Source organism: Arachis ipaensis, chromosome B8 (genome assembly GCF_059453495.1).
Source record: "Arachis ipaensis isolate K30076 ecotype BB chromosome B8, ASM5945349v1, whole genome shotgun sequence".
Lineage (NCBI taxonomy): Eukaryota > Viridiplantae > Streptophyta > Magnoliopsida > Fabales > Fabaceae > Arachis > Arachis ipaensis.
Genome location: NC_142443.1, coordinates 15,244,745 through 15,258,369, shown reverse-complemented (window position 1 = coordinate 15,258,369; position 13,625 = coordinate 15,244,745). Strand labels below are relative to the sequence as shown.

The following is a 13,625-nucleotide window of genomic DNA, read 5'->3' as shown; positions in this document are numbered from 1 at the left end:
ATTATTTTACACATTAATTATTTTTAAATTACATATAAAAATGGATTAATATTTAATAAGCAAGATCATTCTTGGATTCCAAGTGCAAACCACATATTATACATTGAAGAACCCTATAGTCAAATATTTGGATATTCCAAACACACAAAGCAAAAATTAAGCATACTAAAAACTCTCACACATTTGCAATTACATTGTTTGCCATTAGTTTGGAAAATCATATTATCATATACCTCCCATTTTTTTATTTAAAATTTCTTGGATAAATACAGTCAAGTTACTATGAGAAGATCCACCTTCTTCTACAGATCTTTTAGCTATTTCCGCTAACTTTCTTATCATTTCTCTTTTTTCTTCACATTCACCATTATTCTCATCCATTAACTCCTCTATTACTATTTTAATATCCTCTTTCTTAGCCAGTTCACCAACCTCCTCTTCCTTCCCCCAAGTAGTAGGACTTTTCACACCAACCATCACTCCAACTTTTAGTACTTTGACAACTAGTTTTTCATTCAAAAACTGGTCTGCGAATAACGGCCACGTCAGCATCGGCATGCCGGTGCATATAGCTTTCAAAGTAGAGTTCCAGCCACAGTGTGTCAGGAACCCTCCACTTGAAGGATGTGACAGTATTAGTAGATGAGGAGCCCAACCTCGAATTATAAGACTCTTACCTTTGATTCTTTCTTCAAAACCATCTTCCTTAATCCACTTTTCTAGCGCCTCTAATTGATTCCCTTCTCTAATTACCCAAATGAAGGGTCTTATAGATTCTTCTAAGGCTAAACAAATCTTAATCAATTGAATTGTAGTTACATTACTTAAGCTTCCAAGGCATGCATAAATCACACTCTTTGGCTTTTGAGAATCAAGCCAATTTTGATGCTTCCACTCTTCAACTGAAACATTATTTCCTCTTTGAACCTTCTTCAACTGATCCTTGTTGATCAGTGACACCGGACCAACACACCACACTTTATCTTTTTTAACCGTCTTGTACATTCTTTCATACTCAAGCTCCAATTCTTGAAACGAATTCATGATTACTCCAAAAGAACCACTTTCAGCTGCATAAATCTCTTCACTAAACCTGCTCCAATTCTCGTCCACCTGTGTCGGTACCTGCGATTTAGTGACTTCAATTTCATCCGGTAAATCCGGTATAACGAAGTACTCTATTTCATCCTCAACACTATTCCTCACATTACTTGTATGCAAAGTGTTTCGTCCAGAGTATGCTTCCGAAGTATGGTCGGCGTCACGACAGTGAGAGGATTCGGAAGCGTTCTCCTGCGAACCTTTGACCTCGGCGTAGACCCTGCAAAAAGGACTCCGACGCTCAAGTCAATTACGAGAATAACAAACTTAAAAGCAATAACGTTAAGAAAATGAAACTGGGAAGTGATGAGTAGGTGGTGATTGCCCTGTATATCCTGTTTTGGCGAGTTAAGCTCGTCTGGTTAAATAGGTTGGACCTCGAGTAATGCTCGGTGCTGTTGTTAGTAGGATTTGATTTCGAAATTCTGTTACACAAGGATCTCGGTATGATTTGAATTAATGGGTTTATTCTCGGTTGTATGGTTTGTTTGTCGAAGATATTGGAAGATTTGGCCGAGGATATCGGTGAGGTACACAGCCCCCAAGCTCGGCATGAGGAACATGTTGAGCTTTTCTATATCTTCGGCCTGTTTGTTTTTGGAGTTTTAATGTGGATGTATTGCCTGGGTAGCCCCAAGCTTAACGTGTTTCTCTTGCTAAGCTGCTTTGGGCCTAGATAATTGGGCTTTGCGCAAACTATGTTTTGTTTTTGTGTGTTGTTGGTGTTTGTGTTTTTTTTTTTCGTAGGCGGGAAGTGGGGAGACGCCAGTTGTGATTAATGGGGAAGTGGGAGGGTTACGTGGAGTAATGTGTCGAAGTAACTCCTTGTCCCCTTATCCGTTAGGCTTCTGCGAGTTTGGTTTTTGTTTTTGAGTAGCAAGATGAGTAAGAAAGGTAACTTTCTTTCATTTTTCATTTGTCTTTTTCGTTACTGTTTGTAGTTAGTTTGCATGGGTAAGAAGGGAGTTGATGTGGATGAAAATGACCCTTATGGCTGGGTTGATAGCGACGTTAAGTCACGGGCTTCAGTGTTTAGTAGTTTTGATATGCTGTCGCAATTGAACAATGCGAGGTAGGTCACGGGTGGAGACAGTTTGAGGGTTAGGTTCTTGCCTTGCGAGAAAAGTGATAGGGTGTGTGAGAAAAGGGGTGACTGGGCGTACTTTTACATGTATACTTGCTTGTTGACGGAATTGGGTGTTCGCTTTCCCTTTACTGATTTTGAATGTGGTGTGTTATCTCTGTTAAATTATGCTCCCACGCAGCTTCACCTTAATTCGTGGGCTTTTGTTCGTGCCTTTGAGTGTCTTGTGGAGTATCTGGATTGTTATCCTTCCCTTGGGGTGTTCTTTTCGCTATTTCAAGCGAAGGGTGTTTGGAAGGGTGGCTGGGTGAACTTAAGTAGTCACCCTGGACGAGCTATCTTCAGCCTGTACAAGTCCTCTTTTAAGGATTTCAAAGAGTTTTTTGTGAAGGTTCAGATTTGTGAGGAGTGTTATCCTTTTTATCTTGATGCTATGATGGAAGAGAGGTTTCCGATTTTCTGGTCTCCTGATCCTCGACAGGTTTTAGAGTGCGAGGATAGGGTGAAGAGTGAGGATTATCTTATCGGTTTTCTTATGTCTACTATGTCGTCCTCCGAGCTTTTGTCTATTCAGGCCTTGCTGAGGCTCGAGGGGAATAGGGAGGCTTTAGATGAATATCTAGGTATGCCTTTTGTTGGTTTTCTCGTGTTAATATTTTCAGGAGTTATCTGATTTTGTTGGTTGTTTTTGCTAGGTGAAAAGGCTTCAACTTTAACTACTGCTAATTTGAAGGCTTTCGTTTCTAAGGCTAAGAAGAAGGAAAAAGAAGAATCTTCAACAAATGTGGGAAAAGAGGGTGGGGGTTCTGTTGGTCAGGAGATTCCTCTTAAGAGGAAAAGAGGTGGGGGACCTTCAAAGGTGGTGGATCTGACTGGGGTGAAGGAGGATAATGTTGTCTTTACGGCATAGGAGATTGAGTCTGCCTACTAGAGTCAACTTGTCCTTCATGGTTATAGGGATGGGCCGAGTAACTCTATATGGTCGGCTTCGTTTTCGTTCATGGCAGTAGCTGATGAGTTTGCCCAGGTTGATGCTGATGTGAAGACGATTCATGATGCTGGGAAGATAGGAGTCGCACGTTATCTGCAGGTTTGCTTTACTTGTGGTGTTAGTTCTTTTGTTTTACTTGATTTGAGTATTGATTGACGACCTTTGTTATTTTAGGTCATGGGTGCTCGTTTGCTATCGATTGGGCGCACCTCTGAATTGGACGCTATCTTAGATGCAGATAATGTGGCTGCTGTGAAGAAGCTTAAGGAATCATTGCAGGAGAGGGATTCAAAGATTGAGAAATTAAGGGCTGAGGTAAAGAATGTGAAGAAGGCTTCTGAAACTGAAGTTGTTAAGTTGAAGGGTGACTTGGAGGCAAATGTTGCCGAGCTGGTGGGATTGAAGGCAAGAGTTGCCGAGCTTGAAGAGGAAGTTTTGACTGCCTTTACTCTTGGCTTTGATCGGGCTGTAGCTCAGATTGGTGTTGTCGCTCTGGATGCTGATGTGAGTTTGCTTGATGTAACAAAAATTGTAAGCAATGGTCGCCTCATGGATGATGGTACCCTGCCTGAGAATCAGGGTGAAAGTGAATCAGTGGAGAAGGGAGCAGATTAGAGGACTGCTTTGGTAATTTATTTTGTTTAATTGGACTTAGATATTTTGTACCCATATAGGGAGTTTGATGTTTTGATTGTAGATGTGCGCACATTATCTCAGTATTTGACACTATTGGTGTAGTGGTTATGATAATTAGATATTCTGGCTAGAAGTGTATATTTGATTATTTCTGTTGAGTACATGACTGATATGGGGTGGGGGACCTCATTAAAACCTCTCCAAGAAAAACCCTTGTTTTTTGGAAAAACCTTGTGCGTAGGAAAAAGAGTGTCTCCCCATGTCCATATCTTCTTATGATAAGTAGGATCTAAGAGATGATACATTCCATATTCCAGGGATGTCATTTCCTTGTAATGTTTAAAGTTTGTATGCTCCGTTGCCGAGGACTTTTGTTATTCTGTAAGGACCTTCCCATGTTGCGGCGAGCTTTTCGTGTGCTTGTGGTTTCCTTGCCTCCTCTGTTCGTCTTAAGACGAGGTCCTCCTCTGCGAAAGACCTGGATTTGACCATTTTGTTGTATTTCCTTCTTATTATGTTTTGCATTGCCTTGTGTCTTATCTCGGCCTTGTATCTGTCTTCCTCTATTGTATCCAGTTCTATTTGTCTGACGTCATCATTGTTTGGTGCCGAGGTTTCTTTTGCTCTTGCTGATGTTAGGGCGATTTCGACTGGGATCATTGCGTCGGCGCCGTAAACGAGTCGGTAGGGGGTCTCCTTGGTGGTTGTTTGTTTCGTTGTGTTGTAACTCCACAGTATTTCTGGGATCAACTCTGCCCACTCTCCTTTAGCTTCGCCGAGTTTTTTCTTGAGTGCCATAAGAATTACCTTGTTAGCTGCCTCGGCGAGTCCGTTTGTTTGCGGGTGTTCCACTGATGAAAAATGATGCTTAATTTTGAAACCCTGCAAAAATTCTACCAGGCTTTGATCGGTAAACTGCTGACCATTGTCAGTTATAATGGCATGTGGTATGCCGAAACGACAAATGATGTTTTTCCAAAGAAAAGCTCGGACTTTTTCAGCCCCTATTTTTGCTAGAGGTGTGGCTTCTATCCATTTCGAAAAATAATCAATTGCTACAAGTAAATATTTTACCTATCCGGGAGCTTTGGGGAATGGGCCGAGAATATCAAGCCCCCATTTATAAAACGGCCAGCTTACCTCCGAGGTATGTAGGTTCTCGGCTAGGTTGTGTATTGATGGTGCGTGCTTTTGGCAGCTGTCGCATCTTCTTACCTTTTCAATGCAATCACTCTTCATTGTTGGCCAATAGTAGCCCGCTCTGGCGACCTTAGATGCCAGGCTTATTCCTCCAATGTGGTTACCGCATACTCCTTCGTGGGTTTCATCCATGGCAATCTTAGCTTCATCTGTGCTTAGACATCTTAGTAGTGGTTGGGAGAAGCCTCTCTTGTATAAATCGGTTCCTATCAATGTGAAAGATGTTGCTCGCCTTTTAAATGCTCGTTCATCCTTGATGGTTGTTGGTATGGTTCCAGTTTGTAGGTATTGCTTGTATGGTGTTCGCCAGTCTTGTTCCTGTGAGATAGAAAATATTCTTTTGCCAAAGCTCGGTTCAGCGAGGGTTAGCTGAGATATAACAGAATCATGCATACTCTTCCTAGTTGTTGCTAGTTTTGATAAAGCATCTGCTCGGGTGTTTTGTTCTCGAGCTATATGTGTGATTTGTATGGAAGTGAAGTGAGGTATGAGTTCTCTTACCAGTGTGTGATATTTTTCTAACAATTGGTCCTTTACCTGAAAATTCCCGGTCACCTGCTGTACCACCAGCTATGAGTCGCAATATACCTGTAGGTGTGTTATGTTTAGGGATTGTGCAAGTCGAAGGCTGGCGAGTAGGGCTTCGTACCCGGCTTGGTTGTTACTTGTTTGAAATGAGAATTTGATTGACTGTTTTTCTTGGAGGTCGGATTTGTCTGTTAAGTATACTCCTGCCCCCGATCCTTCTGAGTTTGAAGCCCCATCTACGTAGAGCTCCCATGTGTGTTCATGATCTGCTTGGTCTGTTAACTCGGCTACAAAATCTGCCAAGAATTGTGCCCTTACTGTCGTCCTCGGCTCGTATGTTATGTCAAATTCAGATAATTCTATCGACCATTTGGTGAGTCTTCCTGAGACCTCGGGTCGGGTAAGAATCTGTCGCAAGGGCTGATTTGTTCTAACGATGACTTTATTGCTTTGGAAGTAATGCCTTAATCTTCTTGCTGTAAGTATCAGTGCATACGCTAGTTTCTCCATCGGTGGATATCTGAGTTCGGCATTTTGCAATGTTTTACTAACGAAGTAGACTGGTTCCTGCTTATCCTTTATCTCCATGGCGAGTACTGAACTGATAGCCTTTGGAGATACTGACAAGTATAACAGTAGTGGCTTTTCGGGGTTCAGCTTCTGTAAGATCGGCGGGGACGAGATTATGGCCTTCAATTTCTGAAAAGCTGTTTCACACTCCGTATTCCAGTTAAACTTTGTTTGCCTTTTTAGTATGTTGAAAAAATGCTGAGAATGTGTTGATACACTTGGTAGGAATCGAGAAAATGCGGCCAGCCTTCCATTTAGTCTCTGGACCTCCTTTACTGTTTGGGGATGTCTCATGTTAATGATCGCTTCACATTTTTCGGGATTTGCCTCGATGCCTCTTGATGTCAGCATGAAGCCTAAGAACTTTCCCCCCTTAACTCCAAAGGCGCACTTCTCCGGGTTGAGTCGCATGTTGTGTTTCCTTAACTGACCGAACACTTTTTCTAGGTCGGCATCATGGGTGTGCTCTTGTTGACTTTACGACCATGTCGTCAACATATACCTCCAGATTTTTCCCTATTTGTTTGTTGAAGACTTTGTCCATGAAGCGTTGGTAGGTAGCCCCTGCATTCTTAAGGCCAAAAGGCATAACAGTATAACAGTAATTTTCCAGTTCAGTTATGAAAGCTGTCTTATCCTTATCTTTTGGATGCATTAATATCTGATTGTAGCCAAAATATGCGTCTAAAAAACTTAAAACATTATATCCTGATGCATTATCTACCAATTTATCTATGCATGGGAGTGGATAGGCATTCTTGGGGTATGCTTTGTTCAAGTTAGTGAAATCTACGCACATTCGCCACTTACCTGAGGCCTTTCTTACCATAACCACGTTTGATAGCCACTAGGGGTGTTCAAAACCGATCCGGACCGAACTAAATTGACGGACCGAACCGAAAAAACCGAAAACCGAAATAATAAAAAATCGAAAACACCGAAAAAAATTTGTTTTGCTGTTTTTTGTGCGGTTCGGTTCGGTTTTCGGTTTTGACTTTGAAAACCCTAACCGAACCGAACCGAACCGGTTAGGAAAAAACCCTAAACATTACTAACCCTACCCCCCACCAGACCCCCACCCCCCAAACGTAACTGTGCGCTAGTGTGTGAGCGTCTAACCCTAACCCCCAAATTCCCATCGCTCTCTCTTCTCCAAATCTCCACACCTGCTGACCTGCGCACCCGTGCCTGCGGCACCCACCACCGCGAAGACTTCGGCCCGTCGCACATCAGGCCAAGATGAAGCCTTCCTCTTCGCGAAGACGCGGACAGAGCAGAGAAACAGTCCAACACGAAGCCTTGCTCCCGTCGCACATCAGGCAAGCACGCCACCACCCACTGACTCGACACGGCAGCAAAGCACCACGCCGTCGCTGTTGAGACACCACCACCCAGCAGCGTTTCTGGGTTCTGGCCACGAACGATCATCAGTTCAACCCAGCACCTCCCAGTCTCCCACTCAGCCTTCCTCCCAAGTCAATATGGAGCTTGAGCCACCGATTCAGGTAATGTTTACCATTTGTTGTTTACTGGTAATTCTGTTCATATATTGGAAATGTCCTGCTTTTATAGCCTTTTATCATTTATATCTGCTATTTGGATTTTCTCATTAGTGTTGATTTGTTGCTACTTGCTGTTGATCTGTTGATTTGTTGCTAAGTTTTGTTGATTTATAGCCTTTTTTTCCACGTTAATACTTACAGACAAATGCATTGTTGATTTGTTGCTAGTTGCTACTTGCTGTTGCTGGCTTGCTTTTAATGGTTCATTTTATTGTTGTTTAATGGTTCAATATATTGGAAATGTCTTGCTTACTGCCTTGGTGGTTGCTGTTTAGTGGTTCATTTTATTGTTGTTTAATGGTTCATTATATTGGAAATGTCCTGCTTGCTGCCTTGCTGGTTGCTGATTAATGGTTCATTTTATTGCTGTTTAGTGGTTCATTTTGTTGTTGTTTATTGGTTCATTATATTGGAAATGTCATGCTTGCTGCCTTGCTGGTTGCTGTTTAGTGGTTCATTTTATTGTTGGTTTTGTTGCTGCCTTGCTGCCTTGCTGGTTGCTGTTTAAGTGTTTATTGTTCATTTTATTGTTCATATTATTGTTTAGTTTATTGTTGGTAATTTGGTATTACTGGTTATTGAATTATTGTTCAATGTATTGAGATCAGTGTATTGTTCAGTTTATTGTTGATAATTTGGTATTGCTGGATTGCTGGTTATAGATTTATTTTTCAGTTTATTGCTGGATGCTGGTTATTGATTTATTGTTGAATGTTGATAACTTGGTAATTGCTAATGCTAAGAGTAGCTGGAGGTGTTCTTCAATGTTTCAACATTGAAGTTGATAAAATATGCAGTGGGAAACTGGAAATTTTTTTCATATTCTAAGTTAAGAAACCTGTGGATTTTTAAAATAAAGAAAATTTCATGGTGAATATGTTTGTTTCATTTTTCTGTTCTAATTTGATGGAAAGTAGTTCCACTTGCTCAATACTACTACCTGTCTCAAAATTATTGTTATTTCGACCAAATTGGTACATCCTGAAATCCAATGCTAAACCGTCCAAACTATATGGCTTGATTATGCATGATTAGGTAGAAGCTAAGTTGGGGATATGTATCCCACATATTGAGTATTTGAAGTTTGTTATGTATCAATTTGAGCATAATTTTAATATACAGAACATGGATGCTTTATATTGTTTTCCTAACTCGCATTCTTTCACTGCAGATCTTCAATCTGCTTATTTGGGTTAAAGATCTCTGTTATTCTCAATCATGGCAACTAGTAAGCAATCATATATGCCTTCCCTGCTTTTAGTCTTCCTTACTTGAACTCGTTTTTGCTTTTTTGAGATAAGATATTGAATGTATATTATTTCCTTACAGGAGTGTATTTGCCAAAGCTATGTGAGAAGCACAAGACAAACCCTCACCGTGCCATGGATGAGCTAATGAGCTCAGGAGAAGCAGCCCCAAGACCTATTTCTAATCTCTTTTAAGAAATTTTATCAGCATCTGTCCCTTCTCCATAGTGATCATCATCATCCTTTTTCAATCTTCTCTTCAAGAGATGGTACAAATTTTAATGGGTTGGGTTCGGATTTAAACACTGCTGTTGGTATAGAGTTTAGCATTAAGTATGTAACTAGTTATATATGTGTTATCCAAATTTGTGAAATTTTGGAAATATTGTTGGTCCTCTTTTTAAGAGAGATGATATAAACTTCGATACAATAAGAAAAGTGTTATTTCGGTTTGTCGATTTCAATGTTATGACTTTGCATAATAGTATGGTAGAATTTTTTTTTATTTGATTGAAAAAACCGAACAAACTGAACCAAACCAAACCGATTTTAATTGGTTTGGTTTGGTTCGGATGACCTTGACAAAAAAATCGAACCAAACCGAACCGCACTTTAATTAGACGATCGGATCGGATGGCTTTTCTCTTAAAAACCGAACCAAACCGCACCGCGAACACCCCTAATAGCCACGTTGTGAATCGGAGCTCTTCTATGAATCCTTCTCAGAGGAGCTTCTGGGTTTCCTCGAGACATGCTGCGCGCTTCTCGTCTCCCATGTTTCGTTTCTTTTGGGAGACAGGTTGTGCCCTTGGATAAATTTGCAATTTGTGGCATATGAGGTTCGGGTCAATGTCAGGCATATCTGTTGGTGTCCAGGCAAAGAGATCGGCATTTCGCCGAAGTAGGCTTGTTATCTTTTGTTTTGTTCCTGAAAGGAGAGAAGAGCTGATGTGAGTGTAGTGGTTAACATTGTTATCCAATTGTACCTTTTCAAGCTCGTCTATTGGTGCTGGCTTGTCATGGAGATCTCCTCGTGGATCGAGCTCGGCAATGCCTGATATGTTAGCGACGTTGTATGTGCTTTGGGTTGGCCTAGGTCTTTGCCAGATATCTGTTCTGATTTTCAAGCTTTCATTGTAACACCTGCGAGCTTCAATGTGGTCGGAATGTATGGTGGCTATTTGGTCCTCTTGTACCTGGAATTTGACACATAAATGAAGCGTGGAAACAATGGCACCAAAAGAATTTAGAAAAGGTCTACCCAAAATAATATTGTATGGGCTAATGCAATCGACTACGAGGAACTGCACGTCCTTGGTTTTGCTCATGGGATGTTCGCCTAAGGTCGTCTTTAGCCAAATGCTACCGAGAATTGACACGCGCTCCCCTGAAAATCCGATCAGCTCCCCCGTAGAGGGTAGCAGGGTTCGTTCGCTGAGCTTCATCTTTTTGAAAGTTGAATAAAAAAGGACGTCGGCACTACTGCCGGGGTCGAGGAGGGCTTTCTTCACTAGGAGGTCCCCTGCTTGAATGGAGATCATTACGGGGTCGTTCAGATTATCTGAGTTGGTTTGACAGTCTGACTGTTTGAAATATATGTTAGGTATTCTCGGTTTGGCTGTCGATACATCGGCCGTTCGCTGGAGTGTTAGCATATCCCTGTATCGTCGCTTTCGCGCTGAACTGGTTTCACCTCCGCTTGCGAATCCCCAGAGATGCAATTGATGATTCCCCTGGTCGGTGGGGGTTGGGCTCTGGCTTTATCCAAGGTGTGCGAAGCTCGCTCTTGGCGTCGATCGCTAGGGTCGTCGGAGGTCCCCCTTGTTTTGCTACTGATGTACTTGTCTAGGTGCCCTTGTCTTGCTAGTCTTTCCAAGAGGTCCTTTGCGACTACACATTCATCAGTGGTGTGGCCGAACTTCTGATGAAAGGCGCAGCGTTTGGATTTGTCCACATAACGTTGGTCTTGGTATGAGCCGGCTCTGCTCGGTGGCTTTATCAGTTTGTTATGTAGTATCTCCTTGATGATGTCTTCTCTCCTGGCATTGAATCTGGTGTACGAGTCATATTTAGGTGTTAGCCTGAAGGGCTTCTTAGTGTCTTTGGCAGTTGGCCTATCCTCGTCCCTTTTGTTCGGCTGCCTTTCACTCCTCCGATTTTCTCGTAATTCTTCTATTTCGATTTGCCCAGTCGCTTTTTCTCGAAACTCCTCCAATGTCTTTGGCTTTGCTACTGCTATTGCTTCTTGGAATTTCCCTGGGCGCAAACCACTCTTTATGGCGTGCAGTTGGACTTCTGGATTAAGGTTAGGGATCTCCATAGCCGCCGTCGTGAAGCGAGTCATATAGTCCTTCAGGCTCTCGTGCGTTCCTTGTTTGATAGTACTGAGATAGTTTGAGTCTCGTACGTAAATCTTGGAGGCCGTGAACTGATTAATAAAGAGCTTGGAAAAGTCGTCGAAACTCGTTATTGAACCTGCAGGCAAATTAGAAAACCATAACAGCGCAGCACCATCCAAAAAAGTAGGAAAAGAACGGCATAATATGAGATCGGAGTCACTATTGAGGAACATCATAGACTCAAATTTAGTAACATGAATCTTAGGATCTCCGATCCCTTTATAAGGTACCAGCGTCATAGGGAGCGTAAAATTTTGAGGCATCTTAAAGCTCATAATTTCTTCAGAAAAGGGGTTAGCTCGCCGCCTCCCGGTCTTCGGGGTTTTCTCCTCCGTTTTGGCATTGGACTCTGATTGGTGTTCGTCTTGCTGATCAGTGTTTACTTCTTTGTTGATATTTTTCCTTTCACCTTTATTCTGCAAGGTGGCTAATAGCTCAGCCATTCGCTGATTTTCTGCGAGTAATGTCGCGTTTGCTGCCACAAGGTCGGGACCGGCATGCTGATGGGTGCCCGATTGATCCGTCATGCTTCAGTTCCTGAAAAAATAAGAAAGAGCACAAGGTGTATGGGGTTACACTTGAAAATGAAGAAAAAATCGGGCCCCACGGTGGGCGCCAATTGTTCCGTCCAGAGTATGCTTCCGAAGTATGGTCGGCGTCACAACAGTGAGAGGATTCGGAAGCGTTCTCCTGCGAACCTTTGACCTCGGCGTGGACCCTGCAAAAAGGACTCCGACGCTCAAGTCAATTACGAGAATAACAAACTTAAAAGTAATAACGTTAAGAAAATGAAACTGGGAAGTGATGAGTAGGTGGTGATTGCCCTGTATATCCTGTTTTGGCGAGTTAAGCTCGTCTGGTTAAATAGGTTGGACCTCGAGTAATGCTCGGTGCTGTTGTTAGTAGGATTTGATTTCGAAATTCTGTTACACAAGGATCTCGGTATGATTTGAATTAATGGGTTTATTCTCGGTTGTATGGTTTGTTTGCCGAAGATATTGGAAGATTTGGCCGAGAATATCGGTGAGGTACACAAAGCATCATAACACATTAAACAGAAGCAACTAACTCCAGCAAAAGAAACCCTTGGAATCTTGAATTTCTTAGCGACGTGGATCGTGTACGGTAGATTCATATTGGAGACTATGCAGCATGCCGGCGGCGACAACTCTTCGAAGATCTTTTCCACCGGTTCCCTTAGAAGACTTGCTGCGTTGAAAAAATTGAAAGCATTGCCAAGTGAATGAAGCATGTCAAGATTCTCACATCCTTCTGGCAAGCCGGTTTCTTGATATGGAAACTGAAGCTGGATTTGTCGAATCTGGTAACCGGAATGAATGTAGCGAGCGAAGGTTGATGTGAATCTTGCTGCGTTTTGCGGGGTTGTGATAATCGTGACAATAATATTGTTATTGTGCTGAAGTAATAACTTTGCTAAGTCCATCATCGGAATCAAGTGGCCTTGTGCCATTAATGGAAACAGAACAAATGGAGCTGTGGTGTTTGGGGAGCCATTTTTGTTTCCTTGAAAATGGATAATTTAGGTTTAGTGTATTGAATAATTTTACTTGGACTCTAGCTTTATAAACTACATTTCGGTTTTGATGACGTAAATGTCTACATAGGCAATCTAAAAAATATTATATATTTTTTATTTTTAATAAAATTATTTGATAAAATATAAAATAAAATATCCTTTATATTATTAAAAAATTAAAAAATAGTATAATCATCAATTCATATATAAATATATTATCTGCACACTAAAATAAGTTATTATTATGATGTACTTGTATATAGGGATAGATTCAGAAATATTATCATAGCGTCAATAACATATATAATATTAAAAAATTATGCAAAAAATTATATAATGTAAAATATATTATAAAAAATATAACGATAGAGAATATATTTTAAAGTATAAAAAATATGTGTGTATTTTTTACTAACGAAGGGGTGGATTCTTTTTGTGGCAAATTTTTCAGTAATTTTCTTTTCAATATAATTAAAAGACAATTAACAAAAATTTTATCTTTCATTTTGTTTCTAAGTTATTTCACAATATTTATAACTGAAAAAATCTCTCAGTTGTAGCAGGTGAATCAGAGAGAATTACTATCAAATGAATCAAGAAGGACGGTCACACAAAGAAAAAGAATCTATTTTATCGGATTTGAAAAATTTTATTTAATTAAAAATATTAGTAATAATATCTTTTTCAGATTTTTTTAATATTGTTATTTACTTTTTAGATATTACAAATCATTAATATTTGAATTAGACTGGACTTTTATTTATACTAAA

General features: G+C 40.8%; 1 protein-coding gene and 1 pseudogene across 1 annotated transcript; one reads left to right on the top strand and one right to left on the bottom strand.

Annotated features, from left to right (window-relative positions):
- Positions 1–225: 225 nt before the first annotated feature.
- On the bottom strand, positions 226–12,833 carry LOC107613882 (UDP-glycosyltransferase 73C6 pseudogene; annotated as a pseudogene).
- LOC148547289 (uncharacterized) lies at positions 3,186–3,791 on the top strand. The gene is made up of 2 exons (XM_088497188.1): positions 3,186–3,275; positions 3,351–3,791. The coding sequence occupies exons 1-2, from the start codon at positions 3,186–3,188 to the stop codon at positions 3,789–3,791; spliced, it is 531 nt and encodes a 176-aa protein (XP_088353314.1).
- Positions 12,834–13,625: the final 792 nt, after the last annotated feature.

Bases quoted from the DNA above. Each gene is read 5' to 3' on its own strand.
- LOC148547289 (XM_088497188.1), top strand. From the start codon at position 3,186: ATGGCAGTAGCTGATGAGTTTGCCCAGGTTGATGCTGATGTGAAGACG. The intron at 3,276-3,350 runs GTTTGCTTTACT...TTGTTATTTTAG, and splicing joins GAGTCGCACGTTATCTGCAG to GTCATGGGTGCTCGTTTGCT.